Source organism: Drosophila teissieri, chromosome 3R (assembly GCF_016746235.2).
Source record: "Drosophila teissieri strain GT53w chromosome 3R, Prin_Dtei_1.1, whole genome shotgun sequence".
NCBI lineage: Eukaryota > Metazoa > Arthropoda > Insecta > Diptera > Drosophilidae > Drosophila > Drosophila teissieri.
Window position 1 is genome coordinate 10,648,116 of NC_053032.1, and position 23,419 is coordinate 10,671,534.

Consider the following 23,419-nt stretch of genomic DNA (forward strand, 5'->3'; position numbering starts at 1 on the left):
GAAAACGTTCAGGAGTTCAACATTTACAAAGTTACAATGAGAGGGTCTTAGAGAATACATCTATTACGTTTGTAGACTAGTTTTACAGTACTTCTAAACTAAACATTTCCGGTGTTTTAGGGCTACCAATGGGCTAGTAGCCAAACTTTTCGTTCAAGTGGGTGATTCCATCGCCACTCTGGTTGGACGGTGGCACCCACTTGGCGTACTTTTCGGTGTCCTCATGCTCGGCCAGCTCGTTCTGGTCCATGTCCACATCCTGGCGCTGTTTGTTGCGTTGTCGCTGGCGTTGACGTCGCTTTTTCTGCGCTTCTTCCGGTTCCGATGTGTCGTCTGCTGGGGCACTGAAGTCTTCTGCTGGCGTGCTGGAGTCTTCTGCGGGGGTACTGGTGTCTTCAGCTGTATTAGTTGAAGCAACAGTGTCGCTGGGATCTGAGGGCACTTCCGATGAAACTTTTGTTGACCTCACGTTGTCTGGTTTTAAGACTTCCGTTTTAGCGACTGTTGGTTTGCTAACTTCCGGTTGAGCAGGGAGTTCGGTTTCCTTTAAGTTATCGTTTTCTGGAGTCGATGGCTTTGTCGTACTTTCCTGTTTCGTCACTTCCTTCTCAAAATTGTCCCCCTCCTTATCCTTTACTGTTTCTTTGACCTCTTCCTCTTCGACTTCCTCCTCATCGGAGGCAAATGCATTAGATTGGGGCACAGTCTGGGTGCTTGGTGGCGCTTTGACCACCTTGAATTTACTAAACTGATTTCTCTTGCCAATCATTGGGAGCTGTTTTTTAGCTGCACCACCCTCCTGGGCGGCCGACTCCTTAGAACCAGCAGCAAGGCTTGTGGTGAATGGCAGAGCAGTGGGCTTGGCTATCTTCAGTAGGCGTTCCACCTTTTGGTGTTCACCCTTGAGTCGTTGCTGCTCCAACTAAATGGAATGCAAGGTCTTCAGTAAATTATTGTTTATATTAGTTTTCGTAATTACTAACCCTTAATTTTTTGATCTCCGTCTTGTCCAGTTTCTCAACGTCTTTGGTGAGCATGTCCATGAAGTTGTCCAGATCATCGCCCTCAGTTTGCTGTTTGGACGCCAGCTCCTTCAACTTCTTTTCCTTTTGTTGGTAAGTTGAAATCTCCTGCTCTATCTTTTCCAATTCTAAGTTGAGCTCAATCTCTTGTTTTAGCTGTGGAAAAGTTGGTCAGTCAATGATCAAGAAGGCTTTTGGGACTTACCAAATCCTCATAGGTAAGGGTGACACTGACGCCGGCATTCTCTTTTCGCTGCTTCTTACGCGCCACATCCCCAGTGCGATCCCAAAACTCATCTTCGTCATCAGAGTCCCGATTCTTGAGCATCTTCCTTTTTTGGGCCTCCTGGTTGGCTTGACGCAGCACACCATGCCTGTCGAGCGTTCGGCATGCCTCCAGAGCGCACTGCACAACGCAGTCCTTCTTGCGCCCCTTGTGGTTAACCTCCACAATGATTGGCCTGCCATTGGAATCGTCCAGCGGAAGCTCCACCCGGCAAACAAAGGAACCGGTAGACAGCTCGTCGCACCTGTACTCTAGGTTTAGACCCTCTCGCTCGAAAAAACCGCGTAACGTTTTCTTTGGGTCGTCAAAGAAAAGCTCCTCGTTATTGGTGCTGGCGTAGGGATTGTGACTAAGATCCGTCTCCTCGTCAGCGTCGTCGCCCATGCCCCAGCTGACGCCCTCGTTGCGCTCTCGCTCCTCAGCTTCCAAAAGCCTCAACTCTCGTTCCACGGCTGCATCAGCGAGCTCCTTCTCTCTCTTTTGACGCAATTCGGTTACGGACAGCTCTGATTCCGGCTCCTCATCCTCACCGGGACCCTGCAGAATATACACGCGTGTGCTGCCGCCTAACTTGAGCATGTGTCCAACCCGCATCCGGATGTAGACCTTTGGCGGCACGCGTTGCTTGTTTAAAAAAGTTCCGTGAGTGCTACCCATGTCGTAAATGTACCAGCCTTCTGGCTGATCGTTCTTTGGCTCCTCGTCCTCTTCTCCCATCTCATCGCCGTCCTTATCGGACTCCAGCTTTGGCGGAGCCTTAGGCTTGTACTGTAGCACCACGTGGAAGCGTGAGATCGTCGGATGGGCGGCGGGCACATCGTTCTCCGGCAAACGGCCAAATGTCCAGACCGCCTGTTGCTGCAGCTGATGCACAGTGTCGATTATCTGACCGGATTTGAGCACCTCAAAACTGTAGTTCTGATTTTCGGCTGGCGGAGCTGACCACTTGGGCACCTTGTAGGGACAGACGGCCGCTGGCGAGGATTTGGGTGTTTTCAAAGGCGGAGGCGGTGGTTCTGCAGGAACTTCAGAGCGCGGCTTCTCTGTTATAATTACTTTTGGTTTGGGCAGTGGAGCGGGCACTTTGAACTCGTTCATGCTGATGAACGGACGAAATCTTTTAATTTTTCAAGGTGTAAACAAATTTTTGCAAAATTCGCAGCTGTTTGACGCAGTGAGACCAGATATTAGCCGCCTAATAATACCGTACCCTTTCAACAGTTGTCCCGGGAAATTACTCTTGAATATCTTTTTATATTTATATTTTATTAAGTGGACAATTATAAAAGACGATGAAATGTGCAAGTCTTTGACTAATGTTTTCAAATAGACATAACTGCAACTTACTAAAACCTTATTCATTATTCTTTTGACCGATCAAAATCAAAACCATTCAACAAGCTAAATATAGCTATAAAGTAGCTAAAATACCTATAGGAATACCCTTGACCATCTCACGCTGGCTTTATTATTGGTATTTTAAAAACACTCAGTGTTGTATAAAATATAAAGTTTTTCTAAACAACAAAAGGTGAAACATGCAGGAGCTCAAGGTGCGTGCATTAGCAACAATATAGATATTACTATTAATAAATAATGCAAATGACGAATGTAATGCATTTCATGTTACAGCAACGTTTTGAGCGACGCCAATTGGCGGACGACCTTAAACAAAAACAGGTGAGTGGCGTGTGGCAAATCAATTGCTATAAAAAAACCAACTCACTTGTGCATAACAAACCAGGTAATCCAGGATCACCTGCTGCAGAAGATCCTGTACTCGAAGCGCCTGTTGGTGGACCATGTGGAGGCACTGGAGCACTGCATGCAGGAGTTGCAGGCATCCTCCAACGCGGGTTCCGGCCGGCAATTCCTGACAACAAGAAACGCCTGCCTAATATTGGGAGGCACTCTGTTGGAGCACTTGATAACCCCACGGGGCATCCGGTACACCATGGTACCATCCATCCTCATTTCGGGCACCTTTGCTGCATTGTTCGCTGTGAAGAGTGTCTTCGTTTGCCGGAACAAAATCGTGGAACGGAAGTTGGAGCAACTGGTCAAGACCATTGACGAGTTCGGCAACTGCATCCGTCGAAATATGACGTACTTTCAGGAGATCATCATCATGAAACAGGCGGAACTTATAGAGTAATCCAAGAGATCTCAGTCTAGTGAAGTATATATACCTAATCAGACTACGTTACAGATCCCGTCAAATAGAGCGCGCATGGGATTGCATAACGGCCGCCAAGGAGGTTACCGAAATCCTGTACGATGCCACCCGCAAACTGGAGACGGACTATCCCCTTCCGACAAAGTACGGCGCTTACTATGCGCCCATGGAAGAGCTGCGCGAATGCGAGTACTTCAAGAACAATGTCACGGACTACAGTCCCAAGCACATAAAGGTATAATTGCTTAATGTGTATTTTAGTAAATGTGATTTGAGGAAGCTCACAAGAAATCTTATAAAAGGTTATATAAATAAGCATGCTATTCATTATTATGCTGTATCCACAATAGGCCAATATTGTCTATTCTCAGTGGATATGGTAATCTTTAATGACGCACTCAACAGATAACACAAATGATAAGCACTTTGTACTCGTTAATTGCTATTATTATTATTTATTTTCTCTTAATTTGTTAATGCGCCAATGCTTTCTGTAATACCTACAACATAGTAATACATAGTAAAACCTGTGCATATAAAATATTATTATTAGTATTAAACCTTTAAAAGTAACTAAATAAAAGTAATTAAATTTCAAATTTTGCAGGATTTTCACAACATCTTCGCCTATGTGCAGTCACAATACCTGCTCCGGCTGGCACTTACCATCACAACTCGTCCCTCGATCTCTCAGCTGAGCGAGGATCTGGTGAAAATCGACAGCCTGGTGAGGCAACTGGTGCAAGAGGAGGAGCAGCACTTTAGTAATCTAGCGTTAGCCCTGCAGAACAGAAAGCAACTGGAACTGGCTGAGCTGAATGCAACGAAAACAGAGCAACAGCGGAGTGGACCAATTGCTGTGTTGCAGCATTCCTCGCTAAAACTAAGCGCCTGTATGGTTGCTGTGGCCGCAGAGTGTCAAGCTCTAGACGTGACCCTTCAAAAACTTACAGCCACAGAGGCTGCAAACAAGAACAACTCCAAAGAACTGGTGGCCGTGGCCAATAATATGCATGGCATCGAAAATGCCTTGGCCGTTTGCTGTGACGATTTCCAGCGGTTGATGCTGGTATACAACAAGTTTCTGCACAGTCAGCTGGATCTGGAAGGAGAGTTTCCAAAACCCAGGCAGGATCTCGATGATGAATTTCCCGAGAGCATTCTTAGGGTCGAGTTCTCGCAAAACGTGGATGCACCGCAGCAGAAGGATGACTTCTATGCATACATGTACGATGAAAACGAGGAGCATCCCTTCGAAGCTGAGCAGAATGCACCCTTTCCCTCGCCGGAAAAGGAACTGCTTAACTTCGAGAAGCGAATTACCAAGGGTAGGTTTAAGCCTGTCCTTAAACAGCTGAAGGATCGCATCGATCCCATCAGGCAAGTTATGCTGGAAAAGGAGCGGGAGGTCCTAGCCTCTAAGGGCATAAATGTGGACGAGCTGTTTGGCAAAATGGAAAAGGTTGAGCAGCAGGAGGATAATCGCTTGGCGGAAGCCACACCCCTCCCTATCTACGATTCCTCCACCAACTCAGATTCAGATTCAGCAGACGAAGAGGCCTTCAAGCGACGTAGCAAACAGCACAAGGAGCGTGATAACTTTGCTGAAATGCGTCAATTTCTAGCTCAGAAGCAGGCAATTAATCTGTTTAAGTTACCACCACCACCTGTGGCCGCCGCTGAGGAGGAGCTGCTCGAAAGTGAATGCTAGACGGTTAGGCTGTTTGTTTTGTTGTTCACTTGCCTGTTATCTGTTACCTCCTTTGCTCTGGGTTTTATCCGTTTAAGCTTTTATCATTTATCTAGCCAATTGGAGAGATAGACCGCTCGCCAAGCGACGCCACTTCACCCTGAACACAACTTTCTGCCTTTCGGTTGTTCCTCGTTTTGTGTTTCGCTACCATTTTTAAAACTAAATAAAAACTAGTAAGCAACAAATAAAACTTGTTTAGTAGACCACCCGAGAATTTACATATGGGAAAGCAATTGGAAAAACTCGAGGCATGGTCAAGCATTAATAATATTAATTTGAACTATTTTAAAGATTTAAAGTTATAAAGTACACAATTTGTTTTGTTTTTTTATAACTTACACTTTCAATGATCAAACTAGATGGATTAAACTCATCCTTGCCCACATAACAACTATATTTGGAATTAAAAATGTTTTATTACACGCTAATGTGCGGATCTTAAGTACAATACAAACATCGATGGCTTCACTAAATACTAGGGGTTAGGGACTGGCAATGGGATCAGCTCCTTTGTGGAATTTAATACAGGGAGCACCTAAATATGTACAGGATAGCACGCACAGGAAGTCTTTCGGTTGGGATCGCGTCACTGTCGTGGACATCTTTGGCTCGAAACTTGTGCAGCTAGCTCGGAATTTGAACCGAATTAGGATTTCAACACCGTGTTAGGCATTGGCAGCACCAGTGGTCACCCCACTGCTGCTCCCGGCATGGACATTATTGAACTTGCTGGCCACCGAAGCGGGTTGCAGCTGCGAGAACTGCGACAGATTGCTACCCCTTACACTGGTGTACCGGATGGGTTGTACTCCGTAGTCACTGCCCTTGAGCCGCCGGCGCACACAGACCACGACGAATCCGATCACGAGACCAATTACCAGGACAATGCTGGCTATAATGGCGGTGAGTATTATATAGCGGCGCCGCAGAAATCGCGGTGGCTCCTCGTCCACCTCGCGATATTTCTTGGGTATAACCATTGTGCAGATCCGTTCGGCTGTCAAATTGGAGAGCGGCGATCCGGCCAGAAGGTATGGAGTTTCACAGCGAGCCTCGGTTCCATCCCATTCCCGGTCGATGTGAGTCAGTCCAGTTAGCTCCAGGGCTTTGAACAGTTCGCAGCTGCAATACCAGGGATTTCCGGAGATGCTCAAGCGACGAAGGCGTGGCCAGGGTTCGCTTGTAGAATTACTACTGCTGTTGCTAGAACCGGTGGCATTAAGAACCAGGGTGGTCAGTGCATTCCTAGACAAGTCCACATGCGACAAATTCCGACTGCTTAGCAGATCGGCCAGCTCCAAGCGCTCCAGCTTGGAGTTCCTAGAGCAATCTAGGTGCTCCAGGGCAGGCAAGCTCAGAGCTCCTTTCTCAAGGCTTCTTAGGGATGGCATGCTACTTATGTTCAGCCGTTTCAGGGAAACTAGGCCCTGAAGACTATTCTCCTTCAAGCTGAGAAAGGTATTTCCTGCCAAGTTGAGTTGAACCAAAGACTTTCCTAACTGCTGCAAGCTGACAGGCACAGTGGCAAACTCATTTCCGGAGACATCCAGGATACGGAGGCTTGTGAGCTTTGAAAAAAGCTGTGCTGGCAGAGACAACAAGGCATTGTGGGAGAGATCCAGTCGCTGCAGTGTAGCAACCGATGCAATGGAGGCTGTGGTGGCCTCATCCAGGGCACTCAGTTTGTTGTAGGCCAAATTCAACTTGGTCAAGTGAGGAGTGTGCTCGAAAAGTCGGCGATCCAGTCGAGCTATGCGGTTGTGACTCAAGTCCAGGTCCCGCAAGCCAATCGGCTCGTAGCGGGTGTTGCGGAAAGGACCCCTGAAGAGATCCGGAACTAAGGCATCGTCGGATAGCTCATTCCAGCTGATGTAAAGAGCCTCCACATTGGGCACGTCCATGAAGAGGGGAGCCTGCAGATCCTGCAGACCACAGTGCCGACAGGAGAGAGTTAAGCTGGCATTTGTGGCCGGCAGCTGTTGGAGCAACTTGATCCTATTGCCCGAGTACGAGACCACAATCTCCGATGCAGCTCCGGACGCAATCGCCTGGCTTCCAAACTGCTCCGGCCAGCGGGCCAGGATGTGCTCGAAATTCCTCACCGAGCAGTCCAGGTTAAAGTGCGTCCGATGATCTCCGTCCTGACTGCTTAGGCACAGGCACGTCTGGCAGATATTGGTCACCGGTTGGTACGGAATATCTTCATGTTGGCCCCGAACTCCAGTGGCCAGGAGCAAAGCCGCTCCCGCAAACAACTAAAAGAAATAAGGGTGTTAAGGGTTAAATTATCTTTGATTAATGTATTGCATTAATTTGTATAAGTTATTTTATATTACCGTCCTACAATTTACATACATAAATCAAAACAAGTTTTATATGTTTTCAGTTTTCTTAGAAATCTTAAATCTTTCCGACCATATAAAGTATATATATTCTTGATCAGGATCAACAGCGGAGTCAATCCGGCCATGTCCGTCTGTCCGTCCGTATGAACGTCGAGATCTCAGGAACTATAGAAGCTAGAGAGTTGAGATTAAGCATATAGTTTCCAGGCACTTACATAAATGCAGCGCAAGTTTTTTAATTTATGTAGCAACGCCCCCTCTAACGCCCAAAAACCGCCCATAACTGCCACGCCCACACTTTTAAAAAATGTTTCGATTTTTTTTGATTTTTTTTATTAAAGTAAAATTTCTCTCGATTTTTTTTTTTTTTTTTTTTTTTTTTACGCGCGAGTCCCACGGCCACACCTCCCGCCCAACCGACCGAGGGGCGCTGCCGTGTATCGTACGGCTCGAATCGCGGGAAGATAGACGCGATATAGAAGACAGTAAAGGTCGAGGAAATATATGTATGCTAGTAGTAATATCTAAGAATTCGTTAAGTATGTTAGTATTGATCGCTTTAAAAACGGCAGAGAGTCAGAATTAGAGATAATAGGATAGAATCTATTATAGTCAGAACATAATACTCTGTAGGGATCATGCAACTCATAGTTAAATCTACAATGATTTAAAATTAAAGGTACGTAATTTCTAGTAAATCTGCTTGGAACAGTGAAGTTTAGCCGTCTTACCAAGTCGGGACTATCCACTTCACCACGAATAAGGTTAAAAATAAAGACTGTTCCAAGCATCGTTCTACGGTTAGCTAAGGAGGGTAAGTTAATTAACATTAATCTACTCGAATAAGGAGGTAATCTACGGTTTGCATCCCAATTAAGGCGCCGTAAGGCAAAAAGTAAGAAGTTCTTTTGAACCGATTCGGTCCGAGTAAACTTCATATTGTGGACTCCAAACAGGTGATCCATACTCGAGGATCGGACGGACTAGAGAAATAAATAAGGTTTTGGTCATGTAAGGATCCTCAAATTCCTTTGACCACCGTTTTATAAAACCAAGCACACCCCTGGCCTTATTGACAATAGACGAAATATGGTCTGAAAATTTAAGTTTAGGGTCCAGAAGAACACCAAGATCATCAACATGTGTTATTCTGTCCAAAGAGCACCCACTTAAAGTGTAAGTTGCGTGCATTGAGTTGGCACGACAAAAGGTCATAACTTTACACTTAGAGCCATTTAAGTTTAATACGTTATCACGGCACCATGTTTGAAAGCAATCTAGATCGGATTGTAAGTCCAAATGGCGAGAAATGTCCTTATATTGCAAGCATAATTTTACATCATCAGCGTACATTAGTACACGCGAATGATTTATTATTAAGGGAAGGTCGTTAATAAATAAGGTAAAAAGGAGCGGACCTAGGTGGCTCCCTTGTGGGACGCCGGATGTGACTCGGAGAATACAAGAAAGAGAATTTTTAAAGAGGACCCGTTGCGTCCTGCCATTCAGATAACTTAGAATCCAATTTAGGAGATCAACAGGGAAACCTAATAAATCAAGTTTTTTTATTAAAAGTGAATGATTAATAGAGTCGAATGCTTTACTAAAATCCGTATAAATGACATCTGTTTGAAGATTATTTTTGAAACCCTGTACTACGAAGGAGGTTAGCTCCAGAAGGTTAGTAGTTGTTGATCTGCGTTTCATGAAACCATGCTGACATGGTGAAATAATTGACCTACAAAGGTGCTGCAAATGAGGAGTGATAACGTTTTCAAAAAGCTTAGGGATAGCAGACAATTCGGAGATTCCTCTGTAATTGCTTGCATCCGATTTGCTACCTTTTTTATGGAGAGGGATCATAAAGGACTCCTTCCATATTTGGGGGAACTGTGTAGATTCTAGAGATAAGTTAAACAGTTTTAGTAGAGGTTTGCACAAGGCTTCCGCACAGAATCTAAGCACACAGCCAGGTATTCCGTCGGGACCTGGCGAATAGACAGGCTTAACTCGCAGAAGATCATAAAGCAGTGAGCTTTCGTTTAAAGTGGGACAGAATATTAAATTTGACTTTGATACCGCGTAAGAGTAAGGTCGTTCGGAATGAGGTAACGTAGAATATGTGGTTTGAAAAAACTTGGCAAATAGATCGGCTATTGCCTGATCCGATGTTACCGAAGTATTTTCAAAAAATAGTGAGGAAGGGTAACTAGTTGTTTTACGCTTAGTGTTAACGAAATTATAAAACTGTTTGGGATCCTGTGCGAACTGGAACTTACAACGGTTTAAATAATTCTTATAACACTGAGCATTAAGCACGGTAAAATTTAACCGAGCACTTACATATTTAGAAAATATAGATTGAGAACCGGTATTTTTTAATTTTATATAAAGTCTGGACTTAACATTTCTTAGGTGTGTCAACTCTTTATTAAACCAAGGAGGTTTGTTAGAAGTAGACGGATAGTACATCGGAACACAAGAGTTGAAAAATGATTTAATTGCAGTATAACAAATATCTATGGCATCGGCCATTATGTTGCAAGAATATAGATCGGACCATTGCCAAAACACTTTTTGAAACACCCACTCTAACTCAAACCAACAGCAAAAATAGGTTATTGTTTAAATTTCTCCTTCGCCCTTCCACTAGATGGGTAACGGGTATCAGATAGTCGGGGAACTCGACTATAGCGTTCTCTCTTTATTCAATTGTTTTTGGAAATTCCTAAATTATTAAAAACAATGCAAATTCCGGTCTCTGCAAAAACTTTATTTATATCCGTGGTTCCATATTTTAGGGAGCTGACTGTGACTGGGAATATAACATTTTCCGGGAAAACAACCTGAGTAATATGCATGTGTCCCTCACATTTTCCAACGTTCTGACCATGGGAGGGGTGTTGTATGTCGGATTTTTTGCTGGTTCTCATATGTCACGATTGCACCGAAGTACAAGTGTTCAGACAGACGAAAGTACTTTAAAGACCAGTAAGGTTGGCGCCATTAATATAATTGCACTGCTACTTCTAAGAGTTCCAAAACCTGCGACGAGTAGCGGACGAGTAGCGAATATCAATGCACTGCAAGTCCAGAGCTCTTTGCGATTTGTATACAGCACAAGTAATTTTATTTTCTTTAAAGGAGCAAGTGTGCCATCTAATTGCTAATTGCCCACACATAATTGATTGCACTGAACACTTAGAAATACACGTATGACTGTGTTAAAGTATAAGTCTATAAGTCTATAAAAATCAATCATTTCTGGGTCAGTATACAAAACAAAGAAATTATTCCGTCATCGATCGGTTTAGCCTTTACACAGCAAAAAATATTTATATAATTAAGCAAGTAAATTTTACATGAGGGTCTTTTAGAAAGATAACATTGATTAATATTGATGCGGTTAGCCATATTCTATATATGTTGGTGCCTATAGTTGGTCGGCTGCAACTACTCTCCGAAGACCTTTAACATTATAAAATCAAGTACTACATCCTCGGCTTTGTCGATCGCACATAAGGATAAAAGCATCTCGGCCATCTTTCTCCAACTATCCCCACGACTCCGGTTCATTTTCATAAGTGCTTTGAAACATATTGCGATTGGTATCCGTACTATTGCGGCTTTCATGTGTCTGGAAGACTTGGGATAAATTTGTGGGAAAACATGTTCAACTGATATCGGTGAGTGAAAACTGAAAGCTAGTACGTTGTACTTCCAAGTGGAAAACGTCATGGCGTGACTCATCTGATTGACTCACAGATCTTTGATAACCTATGACATCCTAATTTTTCTGGCCAACTGGCCGTCCGGAAGGAGGTCATCGCTGTGCTTCATAAAAAGGTCTCCCCACACTTTGGCACTTTGGGGGAACAGCTTTACGGAAAACACTCTCTGATCCCGCTATCTGAACCCAAAGTATGTGCGATAAGATAGGGACACTGTTTTGGATGGCTGAAATATTTACTCACCAACAGCAGAAGCTTTTGCTTCATTATAGTATCGGTTCCCGATTCGGGTTCGGTGTTTCCTATTCAGGCGTACTAGATTTCTGTTAGTTGTTCTGTTAGTTGTATCTATTCTTTTTCTTGAAGGTGCACTTCTTGTTTTTGGAGTTTTATTATATTCACTTATTGTTTTTTACCGCAGCACTCAGCAAGCGGACTGCTTGCCTCGCAGAATAGAACTGAATTAATGAATCAAGTAAAGCCGCCGTGGACTGCGGCATTATTTGTTTTGATTAGATATCGGTGGGCAGGAGAAGAGAGTCTCTCTCGGGGCTCCACTCTCACCCTCACTCTCCCGCGCTCTCAGCTCTGAGATTGTAATCTATACGGTCAGTAAAGTAAAAGTGAATTCTAATTGAGTCATCTCTCCCCTGCTTTGGACTCTCCCTTCTCCTCCCCTCCGCTTTCTTTCTACGGCTATCTTCCTCTCGCAAGGTCGTCAGCTTTGCTTTCCTGCTTTCTGCCTTTCTTCGCCTGCTAATTTCTAGTATGCTCTTCGAGCATACGAGCCCCATAGTCTTGCACCTTTGAGCCGAATTTCAGTATCTATTCAAAATATATAACAATTGATTTCAGATACTGCTCAGTTTATGTAAGCGATTTGGACAGATTTACTGCGAATATCACAAGTTGATCCAATTGCAAGATCTATGCGATTTACGTTACATTTCCAAATGCATATCAAATGTATTTCATTAATAAGCTGTAAATATTAAATTGTAACTTAAATCCAGGAGAAATTTCTTTACTATTTTTATTATCATCATATTTTCTAAAGATTCCCTAATAACAGACCAAATATTTAAGAAACTCTACCAATTTTTACAAAAACTACAACTTTATTTATTCAGTACTCACGACGTGAATTCGAGTTATAAAAGTCGTACTGTGTTGTTCAGCTTCGGGTAGATTGTTCTGCGATAAGATAAGACTTTGTCTCTCGATGTGGCAACAAGTGGCGTTGGAGCCCAAAAACAGACCATCAGTTGACTCAGCTAAGCCCCACAGCTGCTTAAAATTACTCAAAATTTGATTCACTGGCCGAAGGCCAATTAGATGCGATCGCAATTGCAAGTGTCACTTGGTTCCATTGAACTTGCTGACGGCTGGCATCGGGAATTAAGAATCGGGAATCGAGAAACGAGAGCGAAGAATGGAGAATTGAGCTGTTCGCAGCTGCCGCCGATGAGAAAGGCAAACAAGAAGTGCTTGTGGCTCTGGAATTGGTTGCATAAACAAAACACTGACGAAGCTAACCGAGCACAGCCAGACCAATGTTGCCCAGACACTTGTGACTCACGATCGCATTGGAGGCAAGTACAGTGGACACAGCTTAGATTTGTAGATTGTAGATTCTGAAGATTTCAAAATTTCTAAAACTCAATTTTAAAAGATTCTTTTATTTTAAAGTCGATAGTAATCAAAAGTGTAATTGCTCCTAATAAAAATCCGACGATAAATAATTTAAAAGATATTTGAAATATTCTTTATCCGCTTAATGTCTACCTAAAAGAAGGAGATTGAATAGAATGAATTAACTTTAGACTATATTTTAAATGCCCTATCATTAGTTTTGTTTTATCATCTAATCCCGCCTTTTATGTTCCTAGCAAACGCTATCAGAAACAAGGTTCAATCTGATGATCCTTATCCGACATCCACTGTAAACGTTCTCTTAAGAGATTTGATCTCTGTCGCCTCTCCTCCAAATGCTTTTCTTTCAAGAAACCGCAAGGGAAGAGGACGCACATCCGTGGTAAAGTTCCATGTGCTTACTAGTCGTTAGTCTGTGTTTAATTTAATGATGAAGGCTTTTGCATATTCCGTGAACTGCACGCGACCCAACCGCACACACAATAAAAGTAAATGCCCGTCGAGTGCGAATGAAACCCGTTTGCGTTGCTGTGGTTACTGCTGATCTTGCTGCTGTTGCACTTTTGCAGCTGCTTGAGGAACTATGCTCATCCTCGTCTGGAGAAGAAACACGCGCGAGGACTGACGCCGAAAACAGAAACGTTAGCGCAGAGGAGCCAACCAACGATCTCTACCTTCCCGCCGCTCGAGTCGAACTGAACAAAAAACCGAAACTGGAAATTTGCTGCTGGATCGAGATTCCCGTTCGCGTTCCCACAAAAATGGACACAGTGCTCCCCCGAAAAGAAAACCGGTCGGGAGCTCACTGGCCGAATTTGAAAGCGAGACTGTGGCACATTGTTTATGCCACACAGTGCCTTTTTGATTGGGGGGCAATATTAATGTGTGGCAGCTGCACTTTTTCAAATGTCAGGGCTCCAAACGAGAGCCAACCGGAAATGGGGGCCATTACAGGTCGTGACGAAATCGTTTCCTTAGCGGCAAATCACAAAAGCATATCAGTAGACGTTAGTTAGAAACAAACATTTATACGAAACAAGGTAACTGAGGAATATGAGCCTATCTAGAATGCATGTAGTAGTCGATGGCCGTGGAGAAGGCGGCGAATCCCAGTCCGCCGATGATGCCCGCCTTAACGCCAGCCCGCAGGCCAATCAGTCCGCCGGTGATGCCTCCGGCGTAGGTGCCATTCTTCCAGTCCGTAACGCCCCGATGCTGCATAATCAGAAAGGGGTATAATTAATACAAAGTTGCAAAACGATTTCGGTCAGGTTGACTTACACTCTCTATGGTGCACTCCACGGCGGAGAATACACATCCGATGAGCGCGAAGTTCTTTGCGTAGGAGTGGGTGGTGGAGCGCATTTCGCGGAAAACTTCCCTGGCCGTCTGTTTCTTCTCATTCGCGAAGGGATCGGCCATGTTGGGATTAACGGAGGCGCTGAACAAACCTAAGGCTGCACCCAAGCCATAGCCTGAAAATGCATATAGACTTATTTAAATTCTTGTATTTTAGTTACTAACAAAACGGGAATCTGAATAGTCGTGAAGTTAGTTTTAACAATTTAGTTACTCAATATAAAACTGATAACATATTATGATTTGATTTGTTTTTTGAATAATCCTAATTAAAAATATTTGTACCGATAATGGCTGTTAAACATAATTAACATAATTAAACAATAATTATATGCGGTTGCCTGTTTTAATTATGAACATTAGTTTTCGAAACAGAGATAGTCACCCACCCATCACACAGGCCATTGCGCATTTGAATCCACAGCTCTCCACCGCCGTTTCGATGAACTTCTCCTCGTTGGTCTTGATCTTCACCGGGCCGTTACTCTTGGGGATTACGATGTTCTCGCGGTAGTGGTGCATGTCTCCAACATACTGCATCGCCATTCGATCCAAATCCGGGTCGCCGAACATCCTGGGCGCCGTCACCGACGATTCATTGTTCACGGCATTGGGCAGCACGGACATCTCTGCTATTTTATAAAGATTTTTATTCAGAAATGCGGATTTTGTTTTGGGTCAAACGTGTTGGGTAAAAAAAACCAAAAATTATTATCACATCGCCGAACAGCTGGTTGCCAGGGCTGCACTATCGCACCTTCGATTGGTTATCGACAGGCACAAAAATACCACAAGCTACTATCGATTGTCCACAGACACCTGAAATCGGTGGGGAAGTCCCTTTAGTGAAAATATCTTATCTTATCTATAAAAAAATTGAAATCAAAAGCGTACTTTTCCGCTACATCGTGGAAACGGACCACTTCCTGCAGCTCAATCCGTGAAAGTAATTTGAGTTTAGTCCCCTTTTTGAAATTTTTAAAAAGATTGCTTAATGGTCAACATTTTCACACATGGGTGATAGTCATACAAGATGCACTCAAATTTATTTGTGAAAATCCTTAGAAAATTAGAAATGCATCCTAATTAACTAAGATACCGTATTGAAATACTGGACTGGAGCTTGGGGTGTTCCAGAGCGTTAATGCGTTTCCCCAAATCGTTGCATGTCTTCTTCATGGCCTGGATATGGGCACGGCGAGTCTCTATATCGGCCACGCACTTGTCGTAGTCGTACATCAGGCCCGCCTTAAAGAGCAGTCCGCCCTTGATCTCTAGCTTGGCTCGCATGGCCTTGAGGTGGGCGTGCTCCAGCTGCAGCCTGGTAAGATCCTTGCGCAGAGTGTTTCGCCGCTCAAAACGGTCTGTGTACTCGGCCCTCGCCTTGGAGAGCATGTAGGCAATCATGTCCCGCTTCTCCCGAACGCATGTCTCCTCGATCATCGACTTCTTGTAGTTCGACTGCATGACAGCAACATCCTTGCACTTTTCTGTAGAAATCACACATACATACATACATACGGGAATTTAACGATAAATTTAAAGTTCTAGTGTTCACAAATTTACCCTCTAATTGCTTGCTCAACTGTATTATGGATTCGTTGGCGCAGAGCATTTGCGAAATGGTCAACGTCTCAGTAACCCTCTCAAATTTCATCACTTTCTGTGGGAGAATGTTTTTATGTCATTATTATAAAAAAAATTTGGATGTTCCTTAAACCATACGCCCTCACCTCATCCACAAATGCTAGGTTGTGAAGGTTCAAGTTAAGCTCGTAGCGCTTCACGCTGATCTGGTTGCGAAGGTCCTGCATGCGCCTGAGATCGTTGTCCAGAGCGCGCTTCAAGCGATCCATGTCTTTGCGGATGAGGGTCTTACGCATGAAGCCCTCCAGGCGCTGCTCCTCGTTGAAGGCGAGGACGGAATACGAATTGAGCTCCAGCATCGCACGCGACGTGCTGTGTCCGTACTTCATCTTGATCATCTTCACCCGCTCCATCAGATTGTCCACCGAGTTGAGGGCATTCATGTAGCGGTTGAGCTCGCCAGCGGCATCGTCTGGTGGCAGTGGCTGAAAATTGTTGAACTTACGATTGCGACGGAAGTAGTCACACACGACATTGTTTAGGAGTGTGTTTTGGTACTTCTCGAAGCTGTAGTCGTCTACCAGGCGCTGCAGCTCCAGTAGCATCTTGCGTTTGTCCAACAGGTGCTCCTTGTTCTTGTCGGCGCTTTCCACATTATCCACCACAGTATTAATAAGATTGTTTAGGAAATCGACAGTGAGGCGATACCAGAAGGGTTCTTCCACAGGAACAACCAACTCCTTCTGGGGCTCCACTTCCGCATCGATGGCCACAGCAAACATGGCCATGGTGTCCACTTCCTCCCCAATAATGACTTGTTTTTCTGTCTGCGCTTGCTCATCCGGCAGATCATCCATAAGTGTAGAATCGTCGTCCTCTTCGTCCACCGCAATTTGAGCAGTGCTAGCATCCTGATCGGAGCCCGAAGACTCCCCCTCACCCGGATCTTCTGTGCCATCCTGCTGTACTCTACCATCTTCTGAGCCCGGCCTGGTAAAGGATTTCTGAGGAGCGGACTCCGGTTCGGGTGCTGGTTCCGGCTCCGGATCGAGTGATATGTCCGATATGCTTGGCAAGCTTTCAAACCCGCGGATAAACTCACTCTTTATGGACACTCCCAGCCTGGGCAATGGCTCATCAATGCTGCCTTCAGACTCGACATCTTCTTCGGCAATAACGCTTTCATGTTGAGTTGGGGGTTTTTCGCTGAGGATAGCCTGTATATCTTCGAAATCATCTGCGGACTCTTCGGCGCCAGATTCCAAGGAATGGAGTTCCTCCCTGGCCTCGTCTTCCTGAATCTCCTCAGACTCTACTGGAGCTTCAACCATGGCAGCATGCGAAGCCTCTTCCTCCTTATGTTGGGCGAGCCTTTCCTTAATCCTCAGGAGCTTTTCGCGCTTCCGTTCGTCGGCGGTAACAAGACCCTTTTGTTTAGCTGTAGATTCTTGGCCTTCCTTTGAGGTTTGGTCATCCTCGGTAGGCAACACTGATGCGACTTCTCCATCTACTAATTCTTTAACGCCTTCATCTGCGTTAGCTGCCTCACCTTGGACTACCTCCCCCTCAACCGCCTCAGCGATCGTTACTAGTTTGGAAGCATCCTCCGCGGCTGGAATCTCCTCAGCATTATTTATGGGAGAGGCCTCTTCGGGGGGATTTTCAGCCATCTCTGTACAATTAAAATCGTTTTATCAACTTAGGTCTGTCTATAAATGTTTTGGGTTGCTTTTAAGTATATAAGTTGTTATGTTTTGTTGTCTGCCTAAAGTTATTGATTGCTGCCTGACATTAAGATCAAGAGCTGCTGGGATTCTCTTATATAGTACATTTTATTGCTATCACAAGTTAATCATACACATATACCGTCGGAAAAAACAAACTAAAATTGCAATTGTCTGTAATGGAGTTGAATGCAAGCTCTATCTTTGGCCAAATCGGGACTGCAAATCACTAGTTGAAGGCGTAGAGCAGCAGCAAGATCACACAGAACCCAATAACTGCTCCCAGGATCAGTGAATCACGTCGCTTTTTGATATTGATGCGCTGAATGAGACTGCGAGTATACATTGGATAAGTGAATATGCAGTAATCAAATTTATAATTTATTCTATCTCACCTGGAAATCAGTGGAAATCGATTGGAGATATCGTTAAAGCGGGTCTGCAGCCGCTTGAATGCCTGTCGCTGGGCGTGTAGATGGTCACGCGTCTCAATGGCAATGTTAATCTGATCGTTGACCAGGTGACTGGCGCTGTTGAGGTGCCCACTCTCCTTCAGGTACATTTCTCGCCGGTTCAGGCCCGAGATGGATGGACTGCCGGAGCTGGTGGCCAATCCAGAGCCACGAAGCAGCTCCTCGCGCTCTATTCGCATTGTGTGATTGGCGCAGATCTTGTTGAACTCCTGGCGGTAACCCTGCAGGATTTCTCGATGCCTCTGCAGTGTGTGCAGGGCGGCTGCTCCCGAGGCGGGCAAATCGGACATGGACTCATTTAGCGAGGATAGCTGCAATTAAGAATGATCATTCATTACTTTCGGGTTCCAAAATTGTGCTGGCAGTAAATATTTATCATTTAAGTAATCTATTTATTGCGTCAATTCCAATTCATACGTTTTCGTTTAAAGAATCTAGCAAAGATCGCAGAATATAAAACAAAAACCGATTAAATAAAAATACATTTGTTTCACGCGTTCCTAGAGGCTTTGTGGAAAATTGGAAAGTGATGAAATGTTTTTTATAGCAGCATCGTAATCGTGGCAGTTTTTTTTAAATTGTGTGCTGAAGTCTAAAACGAAATGCTTTAGTTTTTAACCAGCCAGTCTTTGGGGGCGGGTGCAATCAATTAATAGGGATTAGCACTATATTGCTTTGGGTTTAATCCCAGCTTCATATGATAATCCCTGGATCACCTATCCCACCTTCTCCAGCATTTGCTCGATTTCTTCCGACAGCGAATCGAAGACGTGCTCGCCCAGGAGCGGCGATGTGTCAACGCCTCCTAATCCTCCGCTTCCACCTCCTCCGCTGCCCGCTCCGATTTTGCTGAATGCCACCAGCTTCAGGTCGATCTCGTTCTCCAGACTTCGCGCCTGCTTCCTGAGCACTGTGTGTGAGGTCGATGGGAGAGATGAGTTGCATGGAAGGTATCCAATAACTAACACTGCTCACCATCGTAGCTGGATCCTCCCATTTGTCCAAAATAGTTTTCCTTTATTTGTTCGACTTTCGTGTGGCAATCAGTGTGGCCAGGTCATGCGAGGCCCAACTGGACGGGTTGAAAGCATTGCGAAAAATGAACAGCCAGATTTTTTCATGTCTATATTTAATAGATGAATGATTACTTTGAAAGTATTTGAAAATAAATAGTCTTAATAATTCTACGGCAAAACCATAACATCCTTACTGCAAGCCAAATGTGATGAGAAAAATTATCTACCAGCTCTTGTGTGAACAGGTCTTTACCGGCAGTCAATAAACTTTGGTCACACTGCCCAGCACATCGTTTTGTTGCCGGCGATTTGTAAAGTTTGTTTGGATATTGATTACATTGTTTTAGAAATAATGACGCAGGCAACAGGTGATGCACGCATGCCAGATGAGGAAAGCGACCTGCTGCAGATCAAGCCACTGTGAGAAAACTTGACTTAATCCATATTCACGAAACTCAGCGGTAACATTTATATTTCAGTGGTGCTGGCCAGGAAGTGGGACGCTCCTGCATCATGCTGGAATTCAAGGGCAAGAAGATCATGCTGGACTGCGGAATCCATCCGGGATTGTCCGGCATGGATGCCCTGCCCTACGTGGATCTAATAGAGGCGGATGAAATTGATCTGTTGTTTATTTCACAGTGAGTACTGTATAGATTAAATGCACATTCAACTTTTAATAATGAATCGTTAAAATTGTCAGTTTCCACTTGGATCACTGTGGCGCCTTGCCCTGGTTCCTCATGAAGACCAGCTTCAAAGGCCGCTGCTTCATGACCCATGCCACTAAAGCCATTTACCGATGGATGTTGTCCGATTACATCAAGATCAGTAACATATCCACCGAGCAGATGCTGTATACAGAAGCTGATCTGGAGGCCTCTATGGAGAAGATCGAGACGATCAATTTCCACGAGGAGCGCGATGTAATGGGCGTGCGCTTTTGTGCCTATATTGCTGGTCATGTTTTGGGAGCTGCCATGTTCATGATAGAGATTGCTGGTATCAAGATCTTGTACACTGGTGACTTCTCGCGTCAGGAGGATCGACATTTAATGGCCGCCGAGGTGCCACCCATGAAGCCGGATGTTCTAATCACAGAGTCCACCTACGGCACTCACATCCACGAGAAAAGAGAGGATCGAGAGAACCGATTTACCTCGCTTGTGCAGAAAATAGTTCAGCAAGGCGGCAGATGCTTGATCCCTGTATTTGCTTTGGGCCGTGCCCAAGAACTGCTACTTATTTTGGATGAATTCTGGTCACAGAACCCGGATCTGCACGAGATTCCCATCTACTATGCCTCCTCTTTGGCCAAGAAGTGCATGGCTGTTTACCAGACGTACATCAATGCCATGAATGATCGAATTCGACGACAGATAGCGGTGAACAATCCCTTTGTTTTCCGCCACATTTCCAACCTAAAGGGCATCGATCACTTCGAGGATATAGGGCCCTGTGTAATCATGGCTTCGCCCGGTATGATGCAGTCGGGATTGTCGCGAGAGCTTTTCGAGAGCTGGTGTACAGATCCCAAGAATGGAGTGATCATAGCCGGTTACTGCGTGGAAGGCACTTTGGCCAAAGCCGTTCTTTCCGAACCGGAGGAGATCACCACACTGTCGGGTCAGAAGCTGCCGCTCAACATGTCCGTCGACTACATATCCTTTTCGGCTCACACGGACTACCAGCAGACTAGTGAATTCATCCGCCTACTAAAGCCTACGCATGTTGTGCTCGTCCACGGGGAGCAGAACGAGATGTCGCGTCTGAAGTTGGCTTTACAGAGGGAATACGAAGCAGATGCGAGCACAGATATAAAGTTTTACAACCCGCGAAACACGCATGCCGTGGACCTTTATTTCCGTGGCGAGAAAACCGCCAAAGTGATGGGAAGCCTCGCTGCCAAGAACTCGGAGGTGGGAAGCAAACTCTCAGGCGTTCTAGTTAAACGCGACTTCAAGTATCACCTGTTGGCCCCTTCTGATCTGGGCAGTAAGTAATATATTGATAAATACCTTTGTTTAAATTTCTTTATTCAATCAAAAAATACCCACAGAATACACGGACATGAGCATGTCTGTTGTAACACAACGCCAGTCGATTCCATGGGGCAGCTCGCTGGCCACTCTAGAGCTTCTGCTAGATCGCATTGGTGCCGGATGCGTGGAGGTGCTGGAGGCGGAGCGAAAGCTGCGGGTTTTCGGCTGCATCGAGCTGACTGTGGAGCAGAAAATCATTGTGATGGAGTGGCAAGCCACGCATGTGAATGATGTGTACGCCGATGCCGTTCTCGCCTGCATCATGCAGTCAGAGTTGGGAGGAACAAATCTGAAGGGCGCCACAAAGCAAACCAAGTCAGAGGACTCGCGCTTTCGGGAGTGCCTAATCGAGACACTACAGGACACCTTCGGCGACAACTGCGTGCCAAAAATGTTCAAGGGCGATCTGCTGCCAGTAACGGTGAGCGGGAAACGTGCGGAAATAAACCTGGAAACCCTCGTAAGTGTTCGTCGAAGCTGCTTTCTAAAGGTGTAAATATCGATAATCTGTCTTTTTTTATAGGTCATAAACTGTGCCGAGGATGATGTGCTTCGACAAATGCTCAACACGACGGTACAGAAGTTGCACCAGACCCTAGTCTCTGCTCTTTGAACACCGCGTCATTCCGCTTATTAAAATTCCTTGCGTGAAAATGTTCTTTTTATTAATTGATTCATATTGAATGTACTATAGAAAGCATGATCGAAATAGTGATTTTCCAATAGAGTTAGCCGGAGAAGATTTAGCGCTGAGTGCTCTTGGCAATCTGCTCCTTGAGCATGAGGATACTGGCCCGTTGCTCGGAGGGCAGCTGGGCAATCTGCTCGTCGGACAGCTGCAGCACCTGCATGATAAGGGCAGCCTTCTCCTGGTCGGAGGCATCCGAGGGCAGGACTCCATGCGCGCCAAGTCTGCTCTGTAACTGCTGAGCGGCCGCCTGTTGTTGTTGTGTTGGTGGCGGTGCTTGGGGAATGCCTTGTGGCGGTGCCTGCTGCTGAGGCCCAGGTCCTGCCCTTAACCTGGGATCCATGGGACGCTGGCGAGGATCGCTGGGATAGGGGGCCGGTGGCGCCTGCGCCTGCTGCTGTGGGGGCATCTGGGCACGAGTTCTCGGATCCATCAGTGGCGGAGGCACTGGATTGGGCATAGAACCACGCAAATCCTGGTCCATGCCTCGTCCCATCATCCTGGGATCCATCGGCATGGGTCCGCCGGGCACCATGCGCAAATCGATATCGTTTGGATGGACATTGGGTGGGAAGCCAGGTCCGGGGACGGGCATTGGAGGCTGAGGAGCCTGCTGCTGTTGCTGCGGAATCTGCACCTGCTGCTGCGGAACCTGCTGTTGTCCCATCATGGAGTGGTTCCCTGGCCCCTGGTGCGGATTTCCACCCAAAACGGGAGGCATTTGGTTGGCCTTGAAGAGCATGCCAAGCGCCTGTTGCGGATCTACGATCCTCATAACCACCATGGCCTGGAGCAAAGCGTAGGCCAACTGAGGATTGAGCATGAGCATCTGGCGTGCCTCCGAAGGATTGCTCACGATGCAGAGCTTCATCTGCTTCATCAGCTCGTACATTTGCTCCGGCGGCAGGGATGCCACAGTTTTGGTGATGAGCTCGGGCGCATCCTCCGGCTCGCAGGGCTCGCCATAGGGATTTTCCACTTGGGGTCCCTGAAGCAGCTGCTGCATCTCCATACGCGACTTCTCAGTACAGGCGTTGTCCACCCGCAGTGTTCTGCCGCCGATCTCATAGCCATTCAGATTCCGCATGGCACTTAAAGCCGTCTCCTGGTCCTTGTACTCGCAGAAGCCAAAGCCCTTGGGTTTGCCGCTTTCCCGATCGAAGACCAGTCTGGGGGATTAGGAATAAGTGGCTTACAGTGGTGTATTGCATGGCTATAAATAAAATAACTCACTTCAGTGACAAAACCGGGCCCACTTCGCTGAAAATCTCCTTCAGCTTCTCCTCGGTGGCCTCGTAGGGTATGTTCCCCACAAAAACCGACCGCATGGACTTGTCCATAATACTTTGTTCCTGCGCCTTATCTGCCATATCTGTTGTTTTCTATTATTTAATGCAAAAATCCGAGAAAATCCTAGCAAACGTTGACAAATTTATCTAAAGAATTCCCTGCATTCCGGCTTGATGTTCTTCTTCTTCTTTGAAAAATTTCCCCTACCAGGGACTCAAAAACAATTCATATTGTTAATGGGAAATAAATCGCTATGGTACAGTTATTAATATTT

At 45.5% G+C, this 23,419-nt stretch overlaps 9 protein-coding genes across 9 annotated transcripts; 2 read left to right on the forward strand and 7 right to left on the reverse strand.

Moving 5' to 3' along the window:
• Nucleotides 1–7: 7 nt before the first annotated feature.
• On the reverse strand, nt 8–2,488 carry LOC122620274 (kanadaptin). Its single transcript, XM_043797658.1, has 3 exons — nt 1,228–2,488; nt 984–1,178; nt 8–922 (listed from the first exon to the last, which is right to left on the reverse strand). The coding sequence occupies exons 1-3, from the start codon at nt 2,404–2,406 to the stop codon at nt 134–136; spliced, it is 2,163 nt and encodes a 720-aa protein (XP_043653593.1). The 5' UTR covers nt 2,407–2,488; the 3' UTR covers nt 8–133.
• A 302-nt stretch (nt 2,489–2,790) lies between these two features.
• On the forward strand, nt 2,791–5,470 carry LOC122619211. The gene is made up of 5 exons (XM_043795979.1): nt 2,791–2,861; nt 2,941–2,988; nt 3,053–3,459; nt 3,518–3,719; nt 4,092–5,470. Exons 1-5 carry the CDS (start codon nt 2,847–2,849, stop codon nt 5,193–5,195), a joined length of 1,776 nt encoding a protein of 591 aa, XP_043651914.1. The 5' UTR covers nt 2,791–2,846; the 3' UTR covers nt 5,196–5,470.
• Nucleotides 5,471–5,633: 163 nt separating this feature from the next.
• On the reverse strand, nt 5,634–11,782 carry LOC122619212 (insulin-like growth factor-binding protein complex acid labile subunit). Its single transcript, XM_043795980.1, has 2 exons — nt 11,557–11,782; nt 5,634–7,492 (listed from the first exon to the last, which is right to left on the reverse strand). The coding sequence occupies exons 1-2, from the start codon at nt 11,578–11,580 to the stop codon at nt 5,903–5,905; spliced, it is 1,614 nt and encodes a 537-aa protein (XP_043651915.1). The 5' UTR covers nt 11,581–11,782; the 3' UTR covers nt 5,634–5,902.
• Nucleotides 10,888–11,317, reverse strand: LOC122619214. The gene has a single exon (XM_043795983.1). The coding sequence runs from the start codon at nt 11,213–11,215 to the stop codon at nt 11,036–11,038; it is 180 nt and encodes a 59-aa protein (XP_043651918.1). The 5' UTR covers nt 11,216–11,317; the 3' UTR covers nt 10,888–11,035.
• Nucleotides 11,783–13,974: 2,192 nt separating the features above from the next.
• Nucleotides 13,975–15,081, reverse strand: LOC122619213 (mitochondrial import inner membrane translocase subunit Tim22). The gene is made up of 3 exons (XM_043795981.1): nt 14,715–15,081; nt 14,248–14,441; nt 13,975–14,181 (listed from the first exon to the last, which is right to left on the reverse strand). Exons 1-3 carry the CDS (start codon nt 14,950–14,952, stop codon nt 14,026–14,028), a joined length of 588 nt encoding a protein of 195 aa, XP_043651916.1. The 5' UTR covers nt 14,953–15,081; the 3' UTR covers nt 13,975–14,025.
• A 235-nt stretch (nt 15,082–15,316) lies between these two features.
• LOC122619209 lies at nt 15,317–17,691 on the reverse strand. The gene is made up of 3 exons (XM_043795978.1): nt 16,059–17,691; nt 15,892–15,988; nt 15,317–15,815 (listed from the first exon to the last, which is right to left on the reverse strand). Exons 1-3 carry the CDS (start codon nt 17,580–17,582, stop codon nt 15,412–15,414), a joined length of 2,025 nt encoding a protein of 674 aa, XP_043651913.1. The 5' UTR covers nt 17,583–17,691; the 3' UTR covers nt 15,317–15,411.
• A 37-nt stretch (nt 17,692–17,728) lies between these two features.
• LOC122619215 (Golgi SNAP receptor complex member 1) lies at nt 17,729–19,220 on the reverse strand. Its single transcript, XM_043795984.1, has 4 exons — nt 19,085–19,220; nt 18,835–19,019; nt 18,032–18,420; nt 17,729–17,968 (listed from the first exon to the last, which is right to left on the reverse strand). The coding sequence occupies exons 1-4, from the start codon at nt 19,104–19,106 to the stop codon at nt 17,866–17,868; spliced, it is 699 nt and encodes a 232-aa protein (XP_043651919.1). The 5' UTR covers nt 19,107–19,220; the 3' UTR covers nt 17,729–17,865.
• A 165-nt stretch (nt 19,221–19,385) lies between these two features.
• LOC122622546 (cleavage and polyadenylation specificity factor 73) lies at nt 19,386–21,821 on the forward strand. The gene is made up of 5 exons (XM_043801082.1): nt 19,386–19,545; nt 19,605–19,766; nt 19,829–21,120; nt 21,185–21,627; nt 21,691–21,821. The coding sequence occupies exons 1-5, from the start codon at nt 19,478–19,480 to the stop codon at nt 21,778–21,780; spliced, it is 2,055 nt and encodes a 684-aa protein (XP_043657017.1). The 5' UTR covers nt 19,386–19,477; the 3' UTR covers nt 21,781–21,821.
• Nucleotides 21,811–23,345, reverse strand: LOC122622547 (cleavage stimulation factor subunit 2). The gene is made up of 2 exons (XM_043801083.1): nt 23,089–23,345; nt 21,811–23,024 (listed from the first exon to the last, which is right to left on the reverse strand). Exons 1-2 carry the CDS (start codon nt 23,223–23,225, stop codon nt 21,911–21,913), a joined length of 1,251 nt encoding a protein of 416 aa, XP_043657018.1. The 5' UTR covers nt 23,226–23,345; the 3' UTR covers nt 21,811–21,910.
• Nucleotides 23,346–23,419: the final 74 nt, after the last annotated feature.